The sequence below is a fragment of the Microtus oregoni genome, unplaced genomic scaffold (assembly GCF_018167655.1).
Source record: "Microtus oregoni isolate MIOR12 unplaced genomic scaffold, Mior012 000036F_ref0000092, whole genome shotgun sequence".
Lineage (NCBI taxonomy): Eukaryota > Metazoa > Chordata > Mammalia > Rodentia > Cricetidae > Microtus > Microtus oregoni.
In genome coordinates, this window is record NW_024543095.1 from 17126829 (window position 1) to 17150534 (window position 23706).

A 23706-nucleotide genomic window follows, 5' to 3' on the forward strand; every position below is an offset into this window, starting at 1 on the left:
GGCCTTCAGGAAGCATGAGTATGTAGCTCAGGCTAGCCTTGAACTCCTAATCTTCCTGCCTCTACCTCCCGTGTGCTGGGACTGCCGGTACATAGCAGCGTACTTGTGTTCCAAAGTGAGCTCTTACATGTCCGCCTTTCACTTGGCCTTCATATTTATGTGTCAGCTGTACTCAGCATTGTCGCCTTCCGCTGTGCAAATGCCCATGCCCATCTGCTCTGTCCTCAACATTGTCGCCTTCCGCTGTGCAAATGCCCATGCCCATTCTGCTCTGTCCTCAGCTGTGCAAATGCCCATGCCCATTCTGCTCTGTCCTCAACATTGTCGTCTTCCACTGTGCAAATACCCACACCCATCCTGCTTTGTCCTCAGCTGTGCAAATGCCCATACCCATTCTGCTCTGTCCTCAACATTGTCACCTTCTGTTGTGCACATGCCCATACTCATTCTGCTTTGTCCTCAGCTGTGCAAATGCCCATACCCATTCTGCTCTGTCCTCGGGCCTCTGTTCGGGAAAGGGCTCTTCCATGGCTTCTCAGGCTGGAGGTCTCCACACTATGCTGAACTTTCCTCTTCTTTACCTTCCACACAACCCCTCAGCCAATCCTTCAGCAAATATGCACACTCTGCGACATCCCATCTCTTCTGCCACGTCCACCCCTTCCCGACCAGCACTTGCTCTTGCTTGGGTTATGGTGAGGACTGCCAGCGTGGCCACCTGGCTGCCAAAGGCTTGCTCTCCTTCTCGCCACACAGCGGGGAGACAAGTTATTTGAAAGCGGGAGTCACAGCATGCTATAGCTCCACACACACTCAGTTCTGGCTCTCCATTGCATACACCCTCTTTGACCCCAGTCCCCACTGTTCCCTCTACACACATAAGGCCGCGTCTTCACCCACCTGTGGGCCTTTGCACATGCCCCTTGTTCTCCCCAAGAAGTACATGGGCTGACTATTTTCAGTAATCAGGAAGGCTTTCCTCTGTGACCTTGGGTAATTATCTGTCTCCTAACTCAAACTGTGAACTTGCCTTTTTGCTGAACATACTGGAAGTGCCAACCAACTAAAGGTTCAGCACTTACACTGGGCATTGGCTACTATGAGGATCGACTTCAAGTTTGAAATTTTTATTTTCCTTGGATGTCTTTGAAAGGTTGAGAACGTCCTTTAGGCTTGGAAAGTGGCCCTCCTCCCCTTGATTAATTGGCAATGGTGCGTAGCCCTAAGTTGTCCTGAAAGCCTGGATGTGATCTGTTCCTGGTCCTCTCAGGCACAGTCTATGGAGTAGCAGACTAATCTGTGTTGGTCCAGGTAGCCAGTGGAAATCCAAGAGCTAGCTTAGAGATATCCCCAGAGAGGTACCCTGACAAGCAGAACTTGGACATGCAAACGTCAGAACCCATTTACTTTGTTTCTAGGAAATATTTTTTTTCTTCAGCTTGTTGTAATAAGGAGTGGCCGGGTTGCTTCCCACCACCCGGCTAGCTTTACCCAAAATAATTACATGGAAACTGTATTCTTTTAAACACCGCTTGGCCCATTAGCTCTAGCCTCTTATTGGCTAGCTCTTACATATTGATCTAACCCATTTCTAATAATCTGTGTAGCCCACGAGGTGGCTTACCAGGGAAGATCTTAACCTGCGTCTGTCTGGAGTGGGAGAATCATGGGGACTCATTGAATCGGCTTCTTTCTCTCAGAATTCTGTTCTGTCTACTCCGCCTACCTAATTTTCTGTCCTATTAGGGCCAAGAAGTTTTCTTTATTAATTAACCAATGAAAGCAACAGATAAATACAAGACCCACCTCCATCATTAGCTGACTTGGTGTGAGCTTCAGAGAAGGAAGGGCAAGCTGTGTATCTAGCCGCATTCACCCTTTCATCTGAAAGGGCCCCAGCCTTCAGAACTGTGCAGCAAACAGGACCTGGCTGGATAATGAGAGTTGTTCACTGTCAGAAAACAGAGAGTCCCTGCTTTCATATATAATTTGTACCTGAAACCGTATGAGATCACTGGGTTATAGAGAAAGCCAGCTGAGCACGCAAACATGTCATTATGGGTAAAGACAGGTTCCATCTCAGAGAATGGAAAACTCTGCCACACTTCTTATAGACACCATCCCACTGTTTTCACATACACGTAAAAACGCTTAAAACTTTCCTGCTATCGTGTAACAGACTCAAGTGATGGATATTTGACTGGGGGTAAAGTGCCATTGGTTTTGCCTTGCCTAATATATTCTATTTTACTTTACCTGATGGAAGTCTGAGACCTGCGCCTGGTTTTCTTAGAGCCTTTCTTAGATAAGAAGGAAGTATTCCAGTGTATGGTTGTAGAAGTAACAACGGCAGGTTGACTGCCACCTGAGGAGGGCTGTGTGGCCCTTCATAACAGGACATTTGTTCATCATCGGATCAGTGAGGTTTGCAGGCTACGACAGTGTGTTACGTGAAAGGTATAAAATATGAAACAAGGGGCTACATCACCCCCACTTCCATGCCCCCCTAATGCATGCACTCATGCGCATGCACATGCGCGTGCGCACACACACACACACACAAATGGAACAACCTCACCTTACAGAGAGGGGCATGCAGAACAAAAGTTAAGGTTAGTTCACTTATCTTTTTGCTGTTTTTTTTTATTGTTTTTATTCTTTTTGTTTTTGTTTCCAAGACAAGGTTTATCAGTGTAGCTTTGGAGCCTGTCCTGAAACTTGCTCTGTAGACCAGGCTGGCCTCGAACTCACAGAGATCCGCCTGACTCTGCCTCCTGAGTGCTGGGATTAAAGGCATGCTCCACTACTGTCTGACTTAGCTCACTTCTTAAAGACATATTTTTGTGTATGCATGTTTGTGTCATATATCTGGAGCCTACAGAAGAGGACGTCAGATCCCCTAGAACTGGAGTTACAGGTGGTTGTGAGCCACACAAGGTGAGTGCTGGGAATCAGATGTGGGTCTTTTCCTTGGTTTGTCTAGGCCGTGTCCAGCTGAGGAGCGCACTGGCCTCTCTCCCACTGGTTAGGAATGAGCAGTGCTCTTACCACTATCCTGAAAATTAAACTGTTTTGGAGATGTGCAATTTAAAGTCATGCCCCATTTTTAACTTGTATCCCCAAATTAAAGTTAAGAAAGCTGAGATTCTGATTGTTGATTCCCAAGCAGTTTGCTTACAGCCTACCGTATTATTAACCTCTTTGTGCCTGCCTTTCCTTGTTTGTGAATAAGGGGATTTATTGGCATAATATTCTTAAAAGAATAGTGCACTTACGTTTAATCATGAAGTGTGGTAGAAACTCAGAGGAAGGTAGAATGTTTAAAAACTATTCATATACACACACAAATCACACCTCACCCCCTTCTGCATAGGTCCTTTTTAAAAATTGTGATTATAGATATATCCCTCACACACTGGTCTTCACAAGATTGGATCAGAGGGCACATATTCCTTTATAAGCAAATTTTAACATTTAATACCACACTGTGAATAGTTTTCCATGTTATTAAATGTAATCTTAAATATTTTTGCATGGTGTGTAATGATTTGAATAGTCTGCCATTTATTTGGTAGTAAGCTATTAACTAAATCATTACTTTCTAATTTGATGTTCTTAAAAATGCTGTAATGATCATCTTTTGCCCATGTGTAAATGAGATAAATTCCCCAAAGCGGAATCGCAAGGTCAAGGGAGTGTTGTTATGTAATGCCAAAGCCTTCTTTACACACACGCAGCTGTCTCCACTCCATGGGCACACTCTTACACGAGTGGTTCTGTCTCCCTCATTCTTACCAGCTCTGCATAATGTCACTTCAAGGTGACATGTTTTGGAAATTTCCATTTGAGGTTTTCTTGAAGCAACTATGTCTGTTCCTTTGCCCACTCAAGATTCCATGTACACAAGAGAAACGGGGGAGCGTGGAGGAATCTGTCACATCCCTGAGAGCAGAAAGAACCCCAGTACACTTATCCTTAAACTCTGGGCGAGGAGACAGCAGAGTGCCACCCAGTGGAGCGCACTGGAGGGACTGGGGAGCTTCAGTTCAAAGCAGTACAGATCAGTGTGTCTCAGCCTGTGGGTTGTGACCCTGCAGGGGTCAGATATCCTACTTATCAGATATTTACATTATGATTCATAGCAGCACTAAAATAACAGTTATGAAGTGGCAACTAGATAATTTTATGTTTGGAGGTCCTCCCAAGATGAGGAGCTGTATTAAAGGGTCGCAGCATTAGGAAGGTTCTGCAGCCTAGCATGGAGACAGCTTCTCCATGGTGTTCTGAAGGACTCCAGGCTGGGAGAGTGCTTACCCCAAGGGCGGGAGAGAAAACGAGAGCCTATGGATAGACCTAGCTGTAGAGATGTATGTTCCTTGGTCTCACTGTAGAAGGACCTAGAGCCAGGCTGACTCCTCGAGAGAAAAGTTGGAAGACCCTTTGCAAAAGAAACGGTAGAATATTTGGGGGAGGGCTAGAAAAATGGTGTGGAAGTTTCCAGAAGAAACCATTTCTCTGCTACTCCATAGACTGTGCCTGAGACCACCTGAGAGGAACGGAAAGAGATCACTTCCAGGCTTTCAGGACAACTTAGGGCCATGTACCACTGCCAGTTAACCAAGGGGAGGAGGGCTTCATCGGAAGCTTAAAGGAGAGCATCCGGGCTTCCTGCTGCAAGGGAGGACTCCTCTGTCCAACCCTAAGGGCAGATGGGAATGGTATTCTTTGAATATGTGCTGTATGTATGTACCAGAAGGAGAGAAGAGAGCCACAAGGAAGTAGGAAGTCATATGCATAAACCCAATGTATTATTAGAAGTAAGTTCAGTCAAAGGATAATAAGATAAAGTCAAGGAAATCTAGACTATGGAATTAAAAACCTATTTACATGATCAGACACCTAAGGATCAATTCCACTGGCCCAACATTCAAGTAATAGGTGTTTCAGAAGAATGAAAATGAAATAAAAGGATATGACAAAGGATTAAAAGCTAAATAGAGGAGTAGCTTCCTCAAGTTCAGAGTAGCTTCCACAAGTTCAGAGTAGCTTCCACAAGTTCAAGTTTCAGCACGAGGCACAGTGATATATATATATATATATATATATATATATATATATATATATATATATATATACATATACACACACAGCGCCTTTCTGAGGCACATCCCTGTGAAATTTAACAACAGCAAGAACAGCAAGGATGAAAAAGGGCCCCAGACTTCAGAAAGGAAGCCATGGCTGTCAGGCTGACATCAGAGTCTGTGTTGGTTGTATTGATGTTAAAAGGACAGTCTGATAACTTATGGTTTTTTTAAACCTAGAGTTCTATATCTAATCAAGCTCACTTGTGAGGGCAGACATGCTGAGTCTTAGCACACTGGCGTCATACCCACTACTAATAGCGTTGCACCAAGAATACACTTTCCTAGCATAAACTCAGAACAAGAGAGAGTGGGTCCTGACAGCAGAGACTGCACCCTAAGTCATTTACCAGCCTAGAGACTCAGAAGGATCCTGGGAAACTTTGGGGATTATAGAAAAGCAACCGAATGGAAGCCAAAGACTCTGAGTTTGATGCTGTGTTGTCCACTGAGTAGCATGGGAGTTACCACTTTTGTACATGGATAAGAGTATGAATATAGATATGAATATGTACATATATAGACAGTTTATAAGGCCTTCGTATATGAATGATATTAGTTTTCAGAGTTTAGAGCCACTGTATAACAAAGCATGGAACTTAACTGTGGCAGGAAAACGGAATGTCTGCCTGCATTGTCAGTCTTGAGTGTCCAACATTGGTATAAATTACAAAGGTGTGGGGACGGGGAGGACGGGGAGCGCTGGAAGCACCGATAGTTTCTAGTTACAATGTGCAGGGCCAAGAGATAGCCTAGGGTTGATGTGATTAGAAATTGACATTTTAGATAGTGTTTTCTAGTTATTGAGAAAGATAGAGGAGCAAACGAGGTTGTGTGTGTGTGTGTGTGTGTGTGTGTGTGTGTGTGTGTGTTGCTGAGGATCAAACTAAGGACCCTATCTATGTGAGGTGAGTTTATACCACTGACCTCACTCAACTGCTTAAAAACTGAGAATTCTGACATGGAATGTCTAGTGGAAAGGGAATGAGGAGGAAGGTGACTGCTGAACCAAGTTCTCATTTATCACAGCAGCAAGGCAAAGAAAACACCTGGAGAAGAAGCCAGGGAATTGAGGCATGTGTTATTTAAAGGCATGGCAGTGGCCATGAGAAAAACTTCAATAGGAATTATTAAAAATCGGTCCCTTTTGGGAGTGATGGGGCAGAAGACTCGCTTCTCATCTCAAGCAGGCAAGTAAGTTTTGATTTCTGAAAAACAAGCACACCATTATAGTCAGTTTGGGTCAAAATTTAGTTCAAAATAATGCGGAAATACATAGCTCAGGAGAAAGAACATGGCCGGTTTGGCAAAGAAAAGAAAAAAGACCTGACCCCTTTTAATTGGTTTCTTTGTGTTTTTGAACCAAGTCATTTCTAAGTGTTTCTGACTCTTAGATTTCAAGCTTCTTCGAGCTTTGCCAAACTGGTCTTTTTTTTTCCCTCAGAGAATATGGTTCCAACAGTATGGGGCAAAGCAAAAATAAATCAGACTTGATATCCAGAATATGGTCACATAGGAATGTGCCCTGGGGGCACCAACTGCTGGGGGCACCGACTGACTGCTGTTGGGTAGCCTGCATCCTGTTTGTGCTCACTGATCTGCCTGGCTGCTTTGCTGTGGTTTCAAGTACTTTGAACTGAGGTTTTTAAAGAGGACAATGCAGGCTTTCATGGCTTCATTGTTGAGTCCAAAAAGTATCCCTTTTTTTGTTAGCTACGAAGCCTGGGCTCAAGGGATAGCTCACAAGGAGATGAAGAAACCAAAGTAAGTGCCGCATAGCTTGGAACAGGCAGTGCTGGGATTTGAACCCAGGCAGTCTGGTGTCAGTGTCTATATACTCCATCGCTAAGCCATGCTGGTCTAATGTGAGAAGCGGGAAAATGAAGTAAGCATACAGCTAAATGTGTGCTGCCCCGAGGCTCATTTACCTCATCTATGTCCAGTCCATCCTGCTTCCTCCCTGTCTCCCCCGTGTCTCCTCTCTGTTTCCCGACATTCTCTGTGCCTGGACATTCTGCCTAGCTGTGGGCCGTTAAGCTTTTTATTAAACCAGTCAGAGGGGCACTTCTTCACAGTGTACAAAAAGATTATTCCCAGCAAAATGCAAGATAATAGCAAGGAGCTTTTCACTTCAGAATGACCAGGGTCAAGGCTTACATTTCCTGCTATTGGTTCTGTTTGTGCCCACACCACCTTCTGTTAGGGCATACGGCTATGTTTTGACATTTTCTTCCAAGATAGAAACGCTATCCATCCTGCGTTCCTGCTTCTTCTGTGGCTCCTGTGTCTCTCCCCCTTTCCCCAGAATTCTCCGTGCCTGGAAATCCTGCCTAGCTACAGGCAGTACCTTGACGGTGTCCATCCTCACACATGCCCCCTCTTAGGCTTGGCTCACAGTCAAATGTTTGCTGGTCTTGGACAGCCTTTTCAGTACACATAGACTTATTTGTTTTGCGCCACCTCTGTCATCAGAAGAAGCTGCTAGCTCTCTCTGAGCCCCTGGAAAGAGGAAGCAGCAGATTTGAACTTGTGTTTACTGCATTTGTGGTATATCGAGAGCTAAGATGTGTCGTGCAGGTTTCTGCTGTAGATGTGAGATTCACTAGGGTGGGCTGCTTTTCAGTTGCTTCCCGTGACCTTGCTGTGAATGATGGGAAAGCAGGGTGCCCACCAGATTGAGGGTTACTTACTAAGATGTGTCCAATAGTGAAAGCCAACTCAGCCAATGCACTTGAAAGGGCATTTTATTTTTTGAAAAGTTGCTGACTTAAAACTATATAACAAATGATCCTGAATGGAAATTTAAAAACAAAAGGGTTAGGAATGGAGAAGAAGACCTGATTCTGGTCTCCATATCCTGTGGTGTCCATCTCGTGAGGAGGCTTCCACTTCTTGTTGACCAAATGTCTTGCTAGTGGGTGGGAAGATGTCTCAGTGGGTGAAGCCCTTGCCTCACGAGTGTGAGACCCTGAATTCAGATCCCATAATCCATATGAAGCCAGGAAAGGTCGTATGTTCTATAATTCCATTGCTCCTACAGTGAGATCAGAGACAGAGCTTGGAGAATCCAAGGACGCTTGTGGGCCAGTTAGCCTGGTGTATGCCACAGCAAGCACCAAGGGATCCTGTCTTGAGCAAGGTAGATGCTGAGGACCAACATCCAAGGATTTGCTCTCCTCTCCGTGTGTGTTCTAAATGTGTGTGTTCCTATACTTAAACACAGATATGAAAGAATCAAAAATAAATTTAAATAACTTCCAAAAACCTTGAAAGCAAGTGTTCCCCTAGACAGGCGCTATATCTGGAGTGTGTGTGTCCACCCACACACCAACGCCCATGTTTTGCACGACAGCTTAGCATATAAACACTTACATCTTGTCGTTCCCACTTCTGAATCTCAGATACCACCCAGCACATTTAGATCCTTTTCTTACTTGTAGAGTGATGTATCAAATGGTGTTTGCTTATTTATTTATTTCTTTAGCTTTTTTGGTGCTTTTAGGTCATTTGGGTCCCCATTAACCACTACAGAGCATTTGGGAAAAGTCATCTCATTTTGTCTGTGAGAAAATGGAGATCCACACTTAGAAAAAGAGGGTTAAAGAATTTGGTAGACTCTTAAACCTACATGTTGGATGTGTTTTTCTTGCTATTATTATATTTTGATCCCAGACGACAGGAGAGGGTGGCTCAGCTGTGTGCCTGCGAGTGTGTTCGCGTGTGTGGGTGGTGTGTGAATGTATGCACCCACGCGGGTAGGTGTACATTATGTTGTGTGACAGATGTGCTCGTGAAAAACTCTCAATGAGTCTTTTTATTTTTAAAAATGAACATGAAAATTTAAATGCTCTGGGGGTGGAAAGATGGTTTTTTTATTTAAAGGAAGCCTGTGGAGGAACCCTTATGGGAAGTAAGACTTTTTTTTTTTCCTTTCTAAAGAGCAACTTCATTGAGAATCAACTCTCAGACAGCTAAAGGCAGCCATTTTGAGTGCATAGCTTGATGCGTTTCCTCAAACGTATATACTCACCCCGTCATCACCACATTTAAGATGGAGAAAATGTCCATCTTCCCAAAGACTCTTCTGCGTCTCTTGGCAACCTCTGCCTTCAGGATGTAGTCACCCTTGTGGTTCTTGTCACTGTAAGTTAGTGTTCCCTGTTTCAGGACCTTATATAAATGGAACCATATGGTGTTTGGTGTCTTTGGCATGGCATATGAGTACTGCTAATTTATTCATTTTTATTGCTAAGCAAACTTCCATTGTGTGGATGTCGTGCTGGTTGCTTATCCTCGTACTGCTGGTGAGTGTGGAGTTGCTTCCAGTTTGAGGCTCCTAGGGAGAGGGACTGCTAGGGACGTTTGTGTACAGATTCATGTCTTCAAAACAAGTCACCTCCATCACCCACCTGTGCAGCCCCAATGTCTGTGAATGTGAATTAATAGGACATGCTTTTGTAGAGACAACACATGCAAATGTCTGTTGGTTCTAAGGCTGTAGCTCAAGTGAAGAGCACTTGTCCAGCACACATGAGACTGGAGTTCAATGCCCAGCACTGTACAAACAAAGGCTGCTTAGTGAGACTCCACCCTGCAGGGATGCACACACAAGCCTGCACAGCATCTGTGTGTGGGAACAGGGTGGGCGAGTGCACTCGTGTGCACATATGGAAGCCAGACGAGGATGCCACGTGTCTCCTCTTATCATCTTTCATTTTAATTTTGAAGTAGGGTCTCTCACTGAACCAGAAGCTTGTGGATTTGGTTAGGCTAGCTGACCCGTGACTCCATGGATTTGCCTGCCTCTGTCCTCCCTTGCTGGAGTCATAGGTGTGAGTGACTATGCTCAGCGTTTTCATGTGGGTGCTGGGGATTTGAATCCAGGTTCTCTTGCTTTCATCACAAACACTCTTACCCACGGAGCCAACTCCTGCCCCCTGTGTAATATCTTTACACTACAGTGAGAGTCATTTGAGGGGATAAAAACAACCCCTCCCCATTATTTCATGGAAGCGGTTGCTATGGTTGCCTGTTATCAGAGTGGAACCGAACCATGAAAAACATTCATTACGTGCATCCCACAGCCTCTTGACCAGTGAGTGTGTGCTTTTGGTGGAATGGGTAGCAGTTTCCTCCCTGATGAAGAGCCACGACGTGTTCGCTTGCGGTGCCTTGGTGACTTCAATTTTTATGTCTGAATTTTTTTCAATATCATAGTATTTGTATGCAATGCGCTAGGGTCCAACTCACACCCCTATTCGCCTTCGCTCTCTTGCCATGTCTTGGTGCTTTGAACGTCCTATGAGATTCTGGCTGCCAGAGTGGTCCTTCTCAGCCTGGTGTCTCCTATGCCAGGAAGCCCTGAGGCTGTGTTGTACCTAAGTGTGGGAGAGTGGCCCAAACTGAAGGCTACAGACTTGGGTACTGAGTCTTCCTTTTATTTTCTCTCTCACTTTCTCTGGCATTTGTTAAGCAAGCCTTTTACCACTGTGTTAGATCTTTTGTACTTTAGTGTGTATCTGTTGCATTCGTGTGTGCGAGCACATGCCTGTGTGTGCAGAGCAGCGAGAGGTTGATGCTATGTGTATCCTTCCTCTATCAGTTCCCCCCTAACTTGTTGAGATGCACCCCTCCCTCGACTTGGAGGGACTGCCTATTGACCGGGTAGTCAGTGAGCTCCAGATATCCTCCTGTCTTTACAGCCCCTAGCAGTGGGATTGTACTGTGTATCCCCACACCCAGCTCTTACATGGGTGCTGGGGATCTGAACTCATGCCCTTGTGCTTAGGCAGCCGGCATCTCAGTGACTGAGCCATCTCCCCATTTTCTTCTTTTGATTTGGAGTCAGGGTCCTACAAAGTTGCCAGAGCAGGCCTTAACCCAGTTGTGGCCTGGGCAGGTTTTGGATTTATGCACCTCCTGCCTCGGTCTCCTAAGTGGCTGAGATTACAGACCTGGGCCACTATGTTCAGCTTCCTTTCTGGATGGTTCTTCTACCTCCTACATCTTCCCCAACCTTTCCCAAGGAAGGAAGAAAGAGAAACAAAACATCTAATTACTTGAGTCCCGGTAGGTGGACCCAAGACAGTGCAAACCTCTCTCCCCATCTATTCTTCCCTCTAAGCTTGGTGCCTGTGGATGGTGAAAAACAGGAAGTGAAAGTAAGTGGCCTGAGCCTGGTCTGGGGGAAGTTTATCTAGAGGTCTCAGGTGAAAGTTGGCTTGTGGTTAGGAGGAAGTTTGACTGAATTTCAGACCGCCTAACTCTTGAAATCCTCAATCCACTAGACACAGGCATAGATACCTGTGGTCACTAAAGCCTGAAATATACTTTGTAGGTAAGGAGGTTGTTGATCACTCCCTGGTAGAGTTGTGATTATTCCAAACTACTTCTTCCAGCATTTCTGATGGGGGTGTGGGGTGCTGGAAGGGTCCTTGGCCTGAGAGTTAGGAGTTGAGGTTGGCTAGCTCTTTTGAGTCATCTACAACACTCAGTTGTAGGGCTGTATTCCTAGAGACAAGGGATACATGATGACTTTGACGTCACGAAGCAGATGTGCCCTCGTTGGCATACTGTGGAGACGCTGGCTACTCTTCTTTATAACCTCAGCTTTAAAATTGTTTGTTTATTTGAACTGCTAAGGTTTGAAACCAGAACCTTGTGAATCTAAGAAAACACTCTCCTGCTGAGATTTTCTTATTATGTTTCCCAGGGTTGCCTTGAACTCATAACCTTCTTGTCTCTACTTTGGGAGTATTGAGATTACAGATATGTGCTACCATCTCCATCTCGGGTTCTTATTCATAGACCAATGCATTACCTGTTACCTTACAGGTAAATTATGAGGAGTAAATAAAAATCAACCCATGAAGGGCATTAGAGAAGGTCAGTCACCACCCAGAAGTCCATGTGACTCTTTGTTTTTGACACCCTGCTGCTGCAGGGGTTTCTAGGTGGTTTGTTCTGTCTCTGTGGCATTTTCCTTCACTGGAATGAATGGAATGCGGATCTACAAGGCATCCATCTGCCTTAGGAAGGTTGGGTCTGGGAAGCCAGTGGCCACTGAAAAGGATGAGACCAACATTGGCTGGGAGGAGAATACCCTGGACAGGTATCAGTGAGGCCTCTCTGGGGTAGAAAGCTCGAGTCTCATCTCGGAGTGGAGGCAGAATCAATTCCTTCCGTGATGAGGTAGTTTAGGGTGGGCATCGCAGTGAAGCTCACTGTCGTCCCCTTTTCTGTCTGGAAACTGAGACTGTCTTTGACTTCGTAAGGTTGTCAGTAAGCCGAGGCGTGTGAAGGCATCTGGAGCCAAGTCAATGCCCAGGAAACCTGTGACATCCCTTCTCCCTATCTGTCATGGCACCACGGACCTTTTGCCTGTCCCCAGGTTGGGAACAAGACTTAACCTTTTTTGATAGTCACAGTAGTACTAAAAAGTTATTTGCTATCTTGTAATAATATACAGTAATATCAAGGAACACAAAAGGTCTTCGGTGTGTATGAGGGGATTTGTAAGAGTAGAAAGAATTTTGGATTATAAAGAAGGGACTTGAAGACTCTGTGTGTGTGTGTGTGTGTGTGTGTGTGTGTGTGTGTGTGTGTGATGTGTATACACATTGTACTCATGTGTGGCATAACACTAATATAGAGAGGGACTAGAGGAAAACTTGTGGAGTTGGTTCTTTCCTTCCACCATCTGGGACTGAACCTTAGATCATCAGACTTAGTGGCAAGCCCCTCTACCCAATGAGGCATGTTGTAGATTCTATTTGTTTCAGGGCATCCAGTCCTGGTCGATTTTCTTTTCCACACATTGAATATTTTCTGAGTGCCAAATGCTTTGCATTTCTGTCTCATGGAATTTCCATGACAACCCATTTTACAGATGAAGCCAAGGCTTATGGAGAGGAAATAATTGCCTGAGGTCACTCAGCGGGTAAGAGACAAAACTGGGATTCAGCCCTGGTATGAATCCAAGGACTGTGGTCATCTCCCCCACTGTCTCCTTGGCTTCTGGCCCTGGCTAGTGGGGAAGCCAATGGTGATTTAGCTTGAGGGAAGATCACAGTCCGAGAGAAAGGGAAAGTAGCTAGGAAGTGTGTCAAGGAGATGCAAGAAGTCTAGAAAGGATTTTATGAATAGAGCTACAGCTGGAGCAAGTGGAATGAGTCCGCATTGCAGGTGGGGTTCAGAGCTGACCTGGGAATGGCTGGAGGGAGGGGTGGAGTCTGCTCCTAAGTCGTTCCAGCTGCCTGGCCCTGGTACTGATGCCCTCTGAGACTGCAAAGTTGCAGGCCTGGGAGCTCACATTGCTTCCTTATCTGGGCCGTGCAACCATGGGCAGAATCTGTGATGAAATAAACTTGGCTGTGAAGCTAGACCACTTTCTACCATGCTTTGTACTCAGCCATCCTTCCAGTCACCGGCACTGAAGTCCCGCCACCCTGGATGGAATCTCAAAGCCTCCTCATTTGGCTGACTGGGGCTTGGCCAGAGCTCTGCAGCCATCTGCTCACCCTGCAAAGCTCTTTGTTGCTTTTGGCAAGTTTAATGGCTTAATTTCTATTTTTTGGTCGGGAAATGCAGTTCCCTAGCATCAAGGGAGCAGTGGGTGCTAAAATGGTTTCTGATAGCTATCTTGAATGGTAATATCCTAATACATTTTACTGTCAATGACCTGTCCTCCCTGCTACGATCCTCACTCCCCTTTTGCAGAGATAGGCTCGGTGCCCGCCTTTGGATAGGCCTCGCTGCCCTTCTCATTCCTTCCCTCTCCTCCTCCCTGCCTTACATAGATAGCATTGTGCTTCACCAATACAGTCTGCAGCCGTGGGAAACCTCTGACTTGGAGGATATGAGAAAGTGTTTCATTTTGTTTGGGGGTTTGCAGAGATGATCTAATCTCCAAAAGGCATACATTATTTGAATTCCATGCTCGAGGGGCAAAAGGGCTCCTGATCGTTTTGAACTTTGGCAGGGATAGAATTCTGGTTTAGCGCTGTTGAGCAGGGCCAGTGGCTGGCTTTCCTGTTTGTAATTCCATGCCAGGGCTGGGGTTTGTTTATGATGGGGTCATACTCGTGCTTGAGAGCTCTGGGGGAAGCTTTGTTCTCGTCACACATTTGAAATGACGAACTCAGGAGGTGGAATTGCACGAGAGAGCATCCCATGAGATTCCCGGTTGGGTATTTGGTTCTCGTCTAGAGCCAAGGCTCAGACAAGTGGATCCTGTGGTCTCCCTGGATGTGACACAAATCTGCTCACTGCCCTTTTTCACTCTCTGACCAGAGTGCCTGAACTTCCAGTGGCCTCACCAGTGGGAGAGAGATCACTTGACAAGCAGAAAGTTAGCGTTCTCAGGGCTAAGTCTGGCAGTGCAATACAGCTCCTGAGTGGCTCTAGAATCTGTGATTCTGGAAAGGGTAGGGGTGACCTGGAGAGAACATCTGTTCAGCTTGAGTGTCTTTACCTTGCACAGGTGTTCATAGATGGTCATTGTGTGGCCACCTCAGCTTCCCTCTCTTGAGTCTTGTGTCATTGCTGCTTCGGTGCAAGTCACAAGTCTTTGTTTCTCCCTGGGCATGAAGACTTTAAGGAGTGACGGACACAGATATGCTTTAGAATCCAGAGCCTTTTCCCACCTCCCCAAATGGGTATTGGGTGTTTTCTGGCCAAGAGACATGAGCCAAGGTTGGGAGTGTGGCACGGGAGAGAACGACATGGACACTGTGCTTCAGTTTAATAAAAACTGATTAGGACATGTCTGGTGTGCTGTGGGAACCCAGAGGAGGGAGGAATGCGGCCTGATGGGAGTATCTGGAAAAGCTTCAGAGAGGAGGCATAAATTGCCCTTGACCCTGAAGGAGCAGGAGACGTTCACCACACTGCCTCTTCCTAAGAATTCCTCGCTAAGCATCTGCTTGCTCTTTGCTGGGGACAGTGGAAAAATAACAGGAAGGGATGGTGGTTCCTGTTCTTAAGAAATGCGCAGCTTGTTGGAGCGCGAGCCTGGCACTGCTTGAGTCCATTGGAACTCTCTGTATACAGATGGACGGTGGGGGTGGGAGGTTTTCTCTAAGTGTGGACTTAGAGAACCAAGGCTTCCAGAGTTACTACTCTCTCACACACAAAGCACACTTTCTACAAAGAGAGTTCCTGCTTTGCAAAGATGTCTTACGTGGTCCAGTCCTCTGATTTCCTTCCCACTGCCTGGTTCTGTGTAGTGGGAGTTAGTTGAGTTCGAGTAAGGTAGGGGGCAAATTGGGCATAAAAGGAGAAGCCGTTGGTAAGCAGTTAGATGGACTGGCTCTCTCTTTACAGCCCGCCGGAATCTGTGGGTCACAGAACACCCGTGTAGCCAGCACAGAACCAAAGCATGGGGGACTCAGGGTAGAGTGGAGTGGACTTTCTGTGCCTTAGTTTTTGTTGTTTCTTCTCTGACTGTTCTTGGTTGCTCTGGAGATCCAGTTGCTCATTGTTTATTTTCTCCCTCTTATTAGCTGAGCTCATCACTGTTCTGGTTTTTAACATCACAATGAGATTTGAATCACTGAGAACAGGAGTGACGTCTTACGGGTCTCTGGTTTCCCTGAGAAGCAGTCCTATCGAATGAAGGACACACATTCCTTTGGGTGATCTTGGCATCAAATCTCAGCACTGACACTTAGCCTGGACCTTTGAGCAGTTTCCTTATCTGTAAAAGGCAATAACACAAGGCCTTCCAACCTTCATGCAGTTGACCTGGTAGCTGGGTGATCCTTAGCTGTGGGGATTGCCTTATATGCCTGACTTCCCTGGCATCTCTACCCTTTAGGTACCAGTTATAGCTTTCTCTCTGCGAGTCATGACCGTCAGCGTCTAGACAGCCATGCCTCTAGAAAGCCATTAAGGATCCATTGTAAAACAAGGTCCTTCCCAGTTGAAGACCCCTGATTGATGCTGCCTTTTGGGGGTGCTCCAGACCTCCTGGTACAACACAGTAGATGTTCCTTCAGCGCTGGAGCTCACTCCTAACTCGCCTCGCTCTTGACTCAGTGTGGGCTGCTGAGTGCATGGAGCTGCTCCTCTGGCTACAACAGTTCCCGGTGGAAATGTGGACCCTTGAGCTGCCCGCACGAGCACTAACAGACCCGCTCTCGTTTTCTTCCTTGTAGATCGATCTGGAGCCAGAAGGAAAGGTGTACGTGATCATCGATCTCTCGGGGTCATCAGGTGAAGGTAGGAGAGCATGACCTCTGCCCCTCGTCCTGCTGTGCTGAGCCCTGGTCTTCTGGGTCTCCCCATTCCTGTCGTGGCCAGGGCATTAGCACAGTGACATTTAATTAGTTGGTGTGCTGTAGCAGGGGAAGGTTCTTCTGAAGATGCTGTGCCCATGTACCAAGAGGAGCCAGCCATCTGTTAGTGGTGGAGCAGAAGGAGGTTTCGGACTTGCTGAGAGACCAGCAACACATGCGTTTCCAAATGCTGTGTGCAGGGCAGATGCCAGAGGAGCGCACCCTCTCCCAGGAGGCTTCTGTGGGGTTTGTGTTGTGTATGGTGAAAAGGAAGTAAAACCAGTTGGTCTAACGGTGTTCAGAAACGAAACAAAGAGGGTGGCAGACTTTAGAGTCTTACATGTTTGCATCATCTGCAGATTCATTTTACTGGTTACTCAAAAGGCAAATCAAGCTGATGAGATGAGACAACACGTAGGTTTTCTCTTTATATTTTTCTTCTTTCTGCATCCTCTTCTCTTGCCTTGCCCCACCCTTGTTCACGTAGTATCTCTTAAGTGTAGCATTGTACGTGTGGGGAGGACTGAACACCCATGGTACAAGGGAAGGCTAGAAAATCAGCCTTGTCCAAATGGGTGCAGGGCAATTATGGCTGCCTTGGGCACTAGACGGGGTCGTGAGTAAACCGAACCGAAATGCATTGACTGACCTCATCTTTCCTCCTCCTCTCTCTGTGGTCAGGGAGACACAACAGTTAATATTAGTGGCATGGAAGAGAGACTGGAAGACAGGATCTGCTTCCCCTTAGAGATGAGGGAAAGAAGTCGTGTTTGGGGTCTGTGTCCCCAGTTGGAAGGCAGACATTCTTGTCCTTCAGCTCTCCCAGCTAGAAAACTTGGCCATTTCACAGACTCACATAGATTATAAGCACAAGATCGCAATCATACACACACACACACACACACACACACACACGCGCACGCTCTCTCTCTCTCTCTCTCTCTCTCTCTCTCTCTCTCTCTCTCTCGGTGATAGCTGTGATGGGAGGAAGATCAAAGGCTCTAGGTCAGGGGTTCTCAACCTGTGGGTTGCAACCACGTTGGGGTCACATATCAACTATGTACATTATGGTTCATAACAGTAGCAAAATTACAGTTATGAAGTAGTAGTGAAACAATTTTATGGTTGGGGGTCACCACACATGAGGGACTATATTAAAGGGTCTCAGCCTCAGGAAGGTTGAGAACCACTGCTCTAGGCAAATGATAGTTGATAGGGGCCCCTGATCACTTTCATCTGGTTTGTCCATCATGAGTCTCAGCAGGTGCTCAGAATATTTTCATGACCACAGGCATATGGGGACCACACTGGAGTTGGGTCCTCTTTTAATAGTATTTGATGATTTGGCATAGGTTAAAAGCTTTCCTCATCCTTTCAAACTTGGTATCTTACGTATTCTGCTCTTCATTGCAATTATCCTTGGTACGCCCAGCTTCCCTTCTCTGTTCAGCCCTGCACAGCCAGGAATAGAATATGCCGTTGAAGAGTTGAGGATTTGACAACACGTAGTATGAAATATTTAAACCTACAAAAATAAGGTGAAATAAAGCAATCAGGTTCAGACAAAGCAACCTATTCTGGCCCAGGTGGTGAATGCCTGAGGGCTCCCTTACTCTGGAAGCAGAGACAGGAAGATGCCCTGAGTCCAAGAAGCATGCACATCCAGGCCAGCCTGAAAAATAATAAAGCAAACACAGAGTGAGGCTTACAGTTAGTTGCCTTAAAAGATTGTTAGCATGGTATGCAAGCCCAGCTTATCAGACTTGAGAGTTTACAATAACGTCCTGATTGTAGATGTTGGAAAAAATGTTTGATAAACAAAAATCAATTCCTTTTTTCCTGTTCTTTCCCCAACCTTAATTAAACATGCATTTCCTGCGCCAAGATGCTGGGCAACCAATGGCAGGCTTGAACTATTTTTTTTTTCTCCTCGAAAAGATTAACGGCTTGCAAAATTATAAACAGCATACTTTTTTTTTTACATTAGAGAGAATGGAAATGGACAATGAATGAATAAATAAATCAGAAGCAATTGATTTTTTTCTGCTTCTACGCTTTATTGCATGCGAATAACCGAAGCAATTTTCATTGGGTTATATTCCAACTCTATTTTTTTAAATCTCTTTCATCTAAAGAAAATAGAGTTTACTTTAGAAACGCTGACACATGCCAGGGTCTGTAAAGTACTAGCATGTGTTGCTGTAAAGTCAAGAGGGCTCTCTTTTCCCTTTGCTGGTCTAGACATGGGATTCCCTTCTGTGAGTGGCGGGCCGAGGCTCCAGGGGCCTGTGCTAGCTCCATTTGTACCAGATCTATCTCTTCCTCTAGTCCTGTGCCCAGCCTGAGAGGGCTCTCAGTCTGGAGGTGGTTTTGGCTGTGTAAGGGTTGGGAAGGTGAAAGAAAGACTTGGAGAGGGCTAAACCATGGCTAGAACTCACAGAGAATCAAACTGCTCAATTGCACTACAAACTGTGGATTCTCCTCACAGGTCCTCGTCCACTGTCTTTCTTGGGTGCAAATTCTAGTTGTGTTCTATGGAACGGTGAACTGAGGGGGTCACTACTCTATTACTCTACCACCGACATCGCTTCAGCAACCCTGTCTCCATGCTCCGCCTCCATCAATGGGAAGAACAGATTCATAGATACCGTGCACATGTTACAACACATGCAAATTCCAGAGAGTGCATAGGAAGGTGTGGGGGTGTCCGTGTGAATACACCCCCATCTTCTAGGGTGTTCCAACGGTTCTTTTTCTTGCTAACATGCTGTTAGGAAGCTTGGGTGTTTACATCCGCTGCAGCAGGATCTAATGTGATTTCTAACCATCTAATAAAATTCCATCACTTGCACATCCTGTGCTGGTCACCGTAATGGGATTTGACTAGTGTGTGCTTTGGCTAAACTGGGGAACTTGACCCCAGACATAAGGGGGTCAGGCCAGATGACACTGAAGGTCATTTCCGGTCATATGATGTTATTCTTCTGTGTAATTTGAATAGATATCTGTGTCAGAGCTCATGGCTGACGAGTGGGTACTCTCTGCAGCTGATAGAAGGGGCAGGTCTTGTCATAGATGTCTCACTAATATCACACAACATTCTTGTGTGAGCCCCAGTCTGAGATATTCCTGAGTCTGGCTTTCAGCGTGAAGAGCAACCGTTTGGCTCCCTGGTAAGCCTGGCACTATTGGCTCACCACGGAATTAGGTCAAAGCATAATCAGCTCAGCTAACAGAAGTATTGACAGCAACTTCTCGAATGTGTAAACAGTTGTTTCTTGCAGCGTATGTAAGTTATTATTTTTGCCTTCCCTGTCATTTGTATGTGACTTCTTATTCGTTATAATAATATGGCAATGCTTCATTATTACGGGCCCTCTGAATGGGAGATGGTAGAATCTGACTGTGGGATCTTCCTCTGCTTGGCATCTGGGGGCCATGCTCATCTTAGATCATTCAGAGTCTAAACTGCAAAAGAAATTGTAAGAAGTAGGCCCCGTTGGATGTTGGGCTCCCAAAGATGTCTGCAACACTGTACAGAATCCACAATAGAAGTTTGAATGACTTTTGCTCTACAAACTCCACACATACTACATTTGAGTCTGGTCCTGGTGGGACTGTGGACGGTGGAAGTTGAAAAACAGGGGGCAGGGCCCACCTACCCCTCCTTTCTGCAGTTACATGATGCTGAAATGCATGGTGTCTTCTGTAGAAAAGAACATGGCCCTAGTAGTCCCTCAGACCTGGGTGGAAATCCCGGCTGTTTTACTCACTAGCTTAGCTTTGGATTCTTCACCCAGAAGATGGGGGTGAGGGGACATTTCCTTTGGACATAGCTTTGGAGACTCCATTCTTGTCACTCAGTGTAAACCTAACTCACACTGAAGTTAACCCGTGAAACTGCTATGGAAAGATGGCTGTAAGAAGAAGGCCTTGAGACAGTGTTCACGTATATGAAGATGCTCAGTAACTATTCAGAGCCTAGAGACCCCAGAGCAGGGCGGTGGGTGTAGTTTATCAAGGTCACGTCGAAAGTAGCAGGCCAGCTTTTCAGGAAAAGAACGGGAAGGCAGGTTTCTCACTCTGGGTGTGGGTATACTTCAGACCACACTATGGGCTCCCCTCCAGTCTTCCGCTCTGTCAGAGCCCTGATAAAGGGTTTTCAGCATGGAAATGACCTTCTGATGTTGTTATTATTTTGTTCATTTCTTTGGAGTCAAGAGCAAAGCCAGCAAAGGAGGCCACTGACAGAACACGTGGATCTATGCCAGATCTAGGAGACTATTTCCTGTGGGGTTGAGACCTAGATGTAGTTTTACTCCTTCATCTTTCTTCCTTACCCTCCCCCAAGTGAAGCAGTTCCTAGCCCAACACTCTCTGGAGCATCCCAGAACCACTGCTTTGTGTCCTGAGCGCATTACAGTTAACAGCTTCTCTTGTTGGAACCTGGCTGCTCGCACCACCATTCGGTGCAGACCGAGAACACATGGCCTCCAGGCTCTCACTGGCCCCGGGTAAAGCCCTTCATCTGTTTGAAGACAGTTGTTAAATCTCTCCTCTTCAGGGCAGAATTCATCAAATCCTTTAGCCTTTCCGCGGGTATGTTTTCGAAATCTTACTCCTCTTTGCAGCTTTTGGCCGGGATTTTCTCTAGTTGCTCAAGGAGACAGATGCGCTAAAGCCAGCTTCGCTTGGCTCAGGAAAGCCAGCGTGTGTATAGAGATTTCCACATTACCAAGTTCTTGACACCAGCACCTTCCCATGGAAGTGGGGCGCTGAGAGGACAGGTGATAACTTCAGAGCACACTGCGGGCTCCCCTCCAGTCTTCTGCTCTGTCAGAGCCCTGATAAAGAGGCTTTCAACATGGAATGACCTCCTGATGTTGTTATTATTTTCGTTCGTCCATTTCTTCAGAAAGCTTTTAATAGAAACATAAAACCAAAGTTCCTAACTTTTAATCCAAAGGTGGCCCAGAGTCCCTTTTGTAAAATACACAGATCTATTTTTCATCCTTTCAGAAAGGAAAGCTGCAGTCCCTGTTCCAGGAATGGTTGGAGCCCTCTCCAGCTGGCTGTACTGTGGAGCCTTAAGCAGATCCGGGTTCGAAACTAGAGTTGACATAAACCAAGTAGGACAATGAGCTTTCCTACTGCCTTGCTCTTTATCGTAGAGACAGTAAAGTCCTATGTCTATGGCATACACTCAAGCCTTTCGGGGGAACTTTGGCTCTGCCACGGTGTAGCGTCTCCAGGTTCCATAGCCCTAGTGAAGAATTTGGCCTTTTCTAAATTTCATATTATTTAATCAAGCATGGCTGTCGGAGAGTTTATAGGGAGTCACTTACTCAATTGAACGACACCCACCAATGCCTCTTAACAAAAGTGCCCAATTTGGTATATTGCTAGGTTAGGGGGCTGGGAAGTGGAAAACAGAAAATGGCATTCACAAGAATTGGAACATTGCTTTCCATCAGGAATATACATCTTGTAGGAAGAAGGCATCAAAGAATAAATAGCACATTCGCATTGCGTTTCAGAAGTGGGTGTGGTCAGGGAGTAAACTAGAATGGGAATAATCCAGCAAAGCTTCAAGGGAGTGCAGGGGTGGAGTGGGCCTCAGGGAAGGAGGGGAGAGGCTTCTGTGAGCAGAGGGAGTCCTGTTATCATTATCCAAGACAGATTTAGAGACTTTGAATATTTAGGAATGACAGGATACGCAGGATTGATTAAGTAGACAGAGTGCGTCTTTTCTGTGAACATCCAGATAAAAAGATAGTTCTCAGTATTGCAGGTGGAAATTGTCGAGCAGGGGGAATGGGATGCTGCAAATGGTTAATCCGTGCTTGAAAGTCAGAGGCAGTTTCTTCTGGGTTTAACTTCATGGCCAAGGCGCCTTTCTCTCTTCAATCCCCAAGGCGGAAAGGAGGGTTCCAGGTCAAAGTTAATCACGTCTAGAATATTGGGTAGGGGCCTGGTATAACTATGGCACTGAGGTATATAGAAGGCCAAGTCCAAGGAAAGACATCCCTCTGTGGCCTTTTCGCTGTCTCTCTTTCCCCACTTAGACACGTGGTAAAGTCCTGTGTTAATCACTCTACTGTCTTCAAGCTGCCAGCCTCCTCCTCCCCTTCCTCCACTTTTACAGATCTGGAAAATAAACTCCTGGTCTCATTCCTACTAGACAAGCATTCCACCACCGAGCTATTCCCATGTTTTCTCTTTTCAGTTTCTGTTCAGTTTTGAGTATGAAAGATCACTTCGGACATTTATGGGTGTTCCGATCTTCCCAAAGCCACACCCAGCTGCAAGGTGCTGACCCATCTCCTCTGTGGGATGTCCCTTAGGCAATAGGATTCTGGGTATGTTCACCTCGAGTGCTCCCTACACATCTGTGGATGTGTCAGAGTTTCCAGAAATACATTGGGTCCAGAAAATAAGGAGTAACAGCATTCAGATGTTCAAAAGCATTGATCTTAAAATCTGTGCTTCTTCCTCCCAACTCCCAACCTGCTGTAATTTCTTGCAACTTCTGACACACACAAGTTTGCCGTCCAGATTTGGAGGTCCGTCTTTGCCCCTGGGGAGTTCTGATCAAATACATAGGTAAGATCGAGGACTCAGCTGAAGAGCAATGAGCCCCGCCTTTGTCAAGACATCCTTATATCACAGAGCCGTTGCCGAAGTGCTCGTGAGAAATAAGCCAAGATCCCCCACTCCCATTCCCTTTTAAATGGTCTCTAGAAGCCCAGCAGTTCCTCTGAAATGAATCATCCACAGTTAACAACACCAAATGCCAGCCATTAGCAGACGAAAACCAGGACTGAACCCGGAGAGACTGGGGAGCCGCTCACTGCAAGCCTCCTTCCTGTCTGCTATGATGTGGGTGTGGATGTATATTTTCCCTTAACTGTGCACTTGTTTTACTACTGATTTAATTGCACTAGGATAGTCATGTGGGAGAGATGCATGTATAGAAAGAGCATCATGCTCGTGATGAGTCAGGAGTGAAGACACAGGCCCCGTATGTTCTCCCATGCCCCCTCATCCTGCATCTGTTGATGTGTGTCGTTTCTGTAGCTTATAAAAGAGGGTTTGGGGGAAATAATGTTTGAAGCTCAGATCATATTTGGGTGAAATGGCCCATAATTGAATCATTTGCTGTTGTTAATGTCCTCGTGACTTGGCTTGAAAGAAAAGGGTATTTCCATTCATCTAACCTAATTTAGAGGGTTGTCTTTCTGTACCAATTATTCTATTCTTTTATCTACTTGAAACTGGCCGGTGCT

At 45.9% G+C, this 23706-nt stretch overlaps 1 protein-coding gene across 2 annotated transcripts in view; it reads left to right on the plus strand.

Moving 5' to 3' along the window:
* The window catches only part of Prkce (protein kinase C epsilon), a 525963-nt gene that overhangs the window by 179537 nt on the left and 322720 nt on the right, over positions 1-23706 (plus strand). For both annotated transcript variants that reach the window (XM_041630988.1, XM_041630989.1), the window contains exon 2: positions 16301-16364. In XM_041630988.1, coding sequence (XP_041486922.1) covers positions 16301-16364 — 64 coding nt within the window. The remainder of the gene's footprint in view (positions 1-16300; positions 16365-23706) is intronic.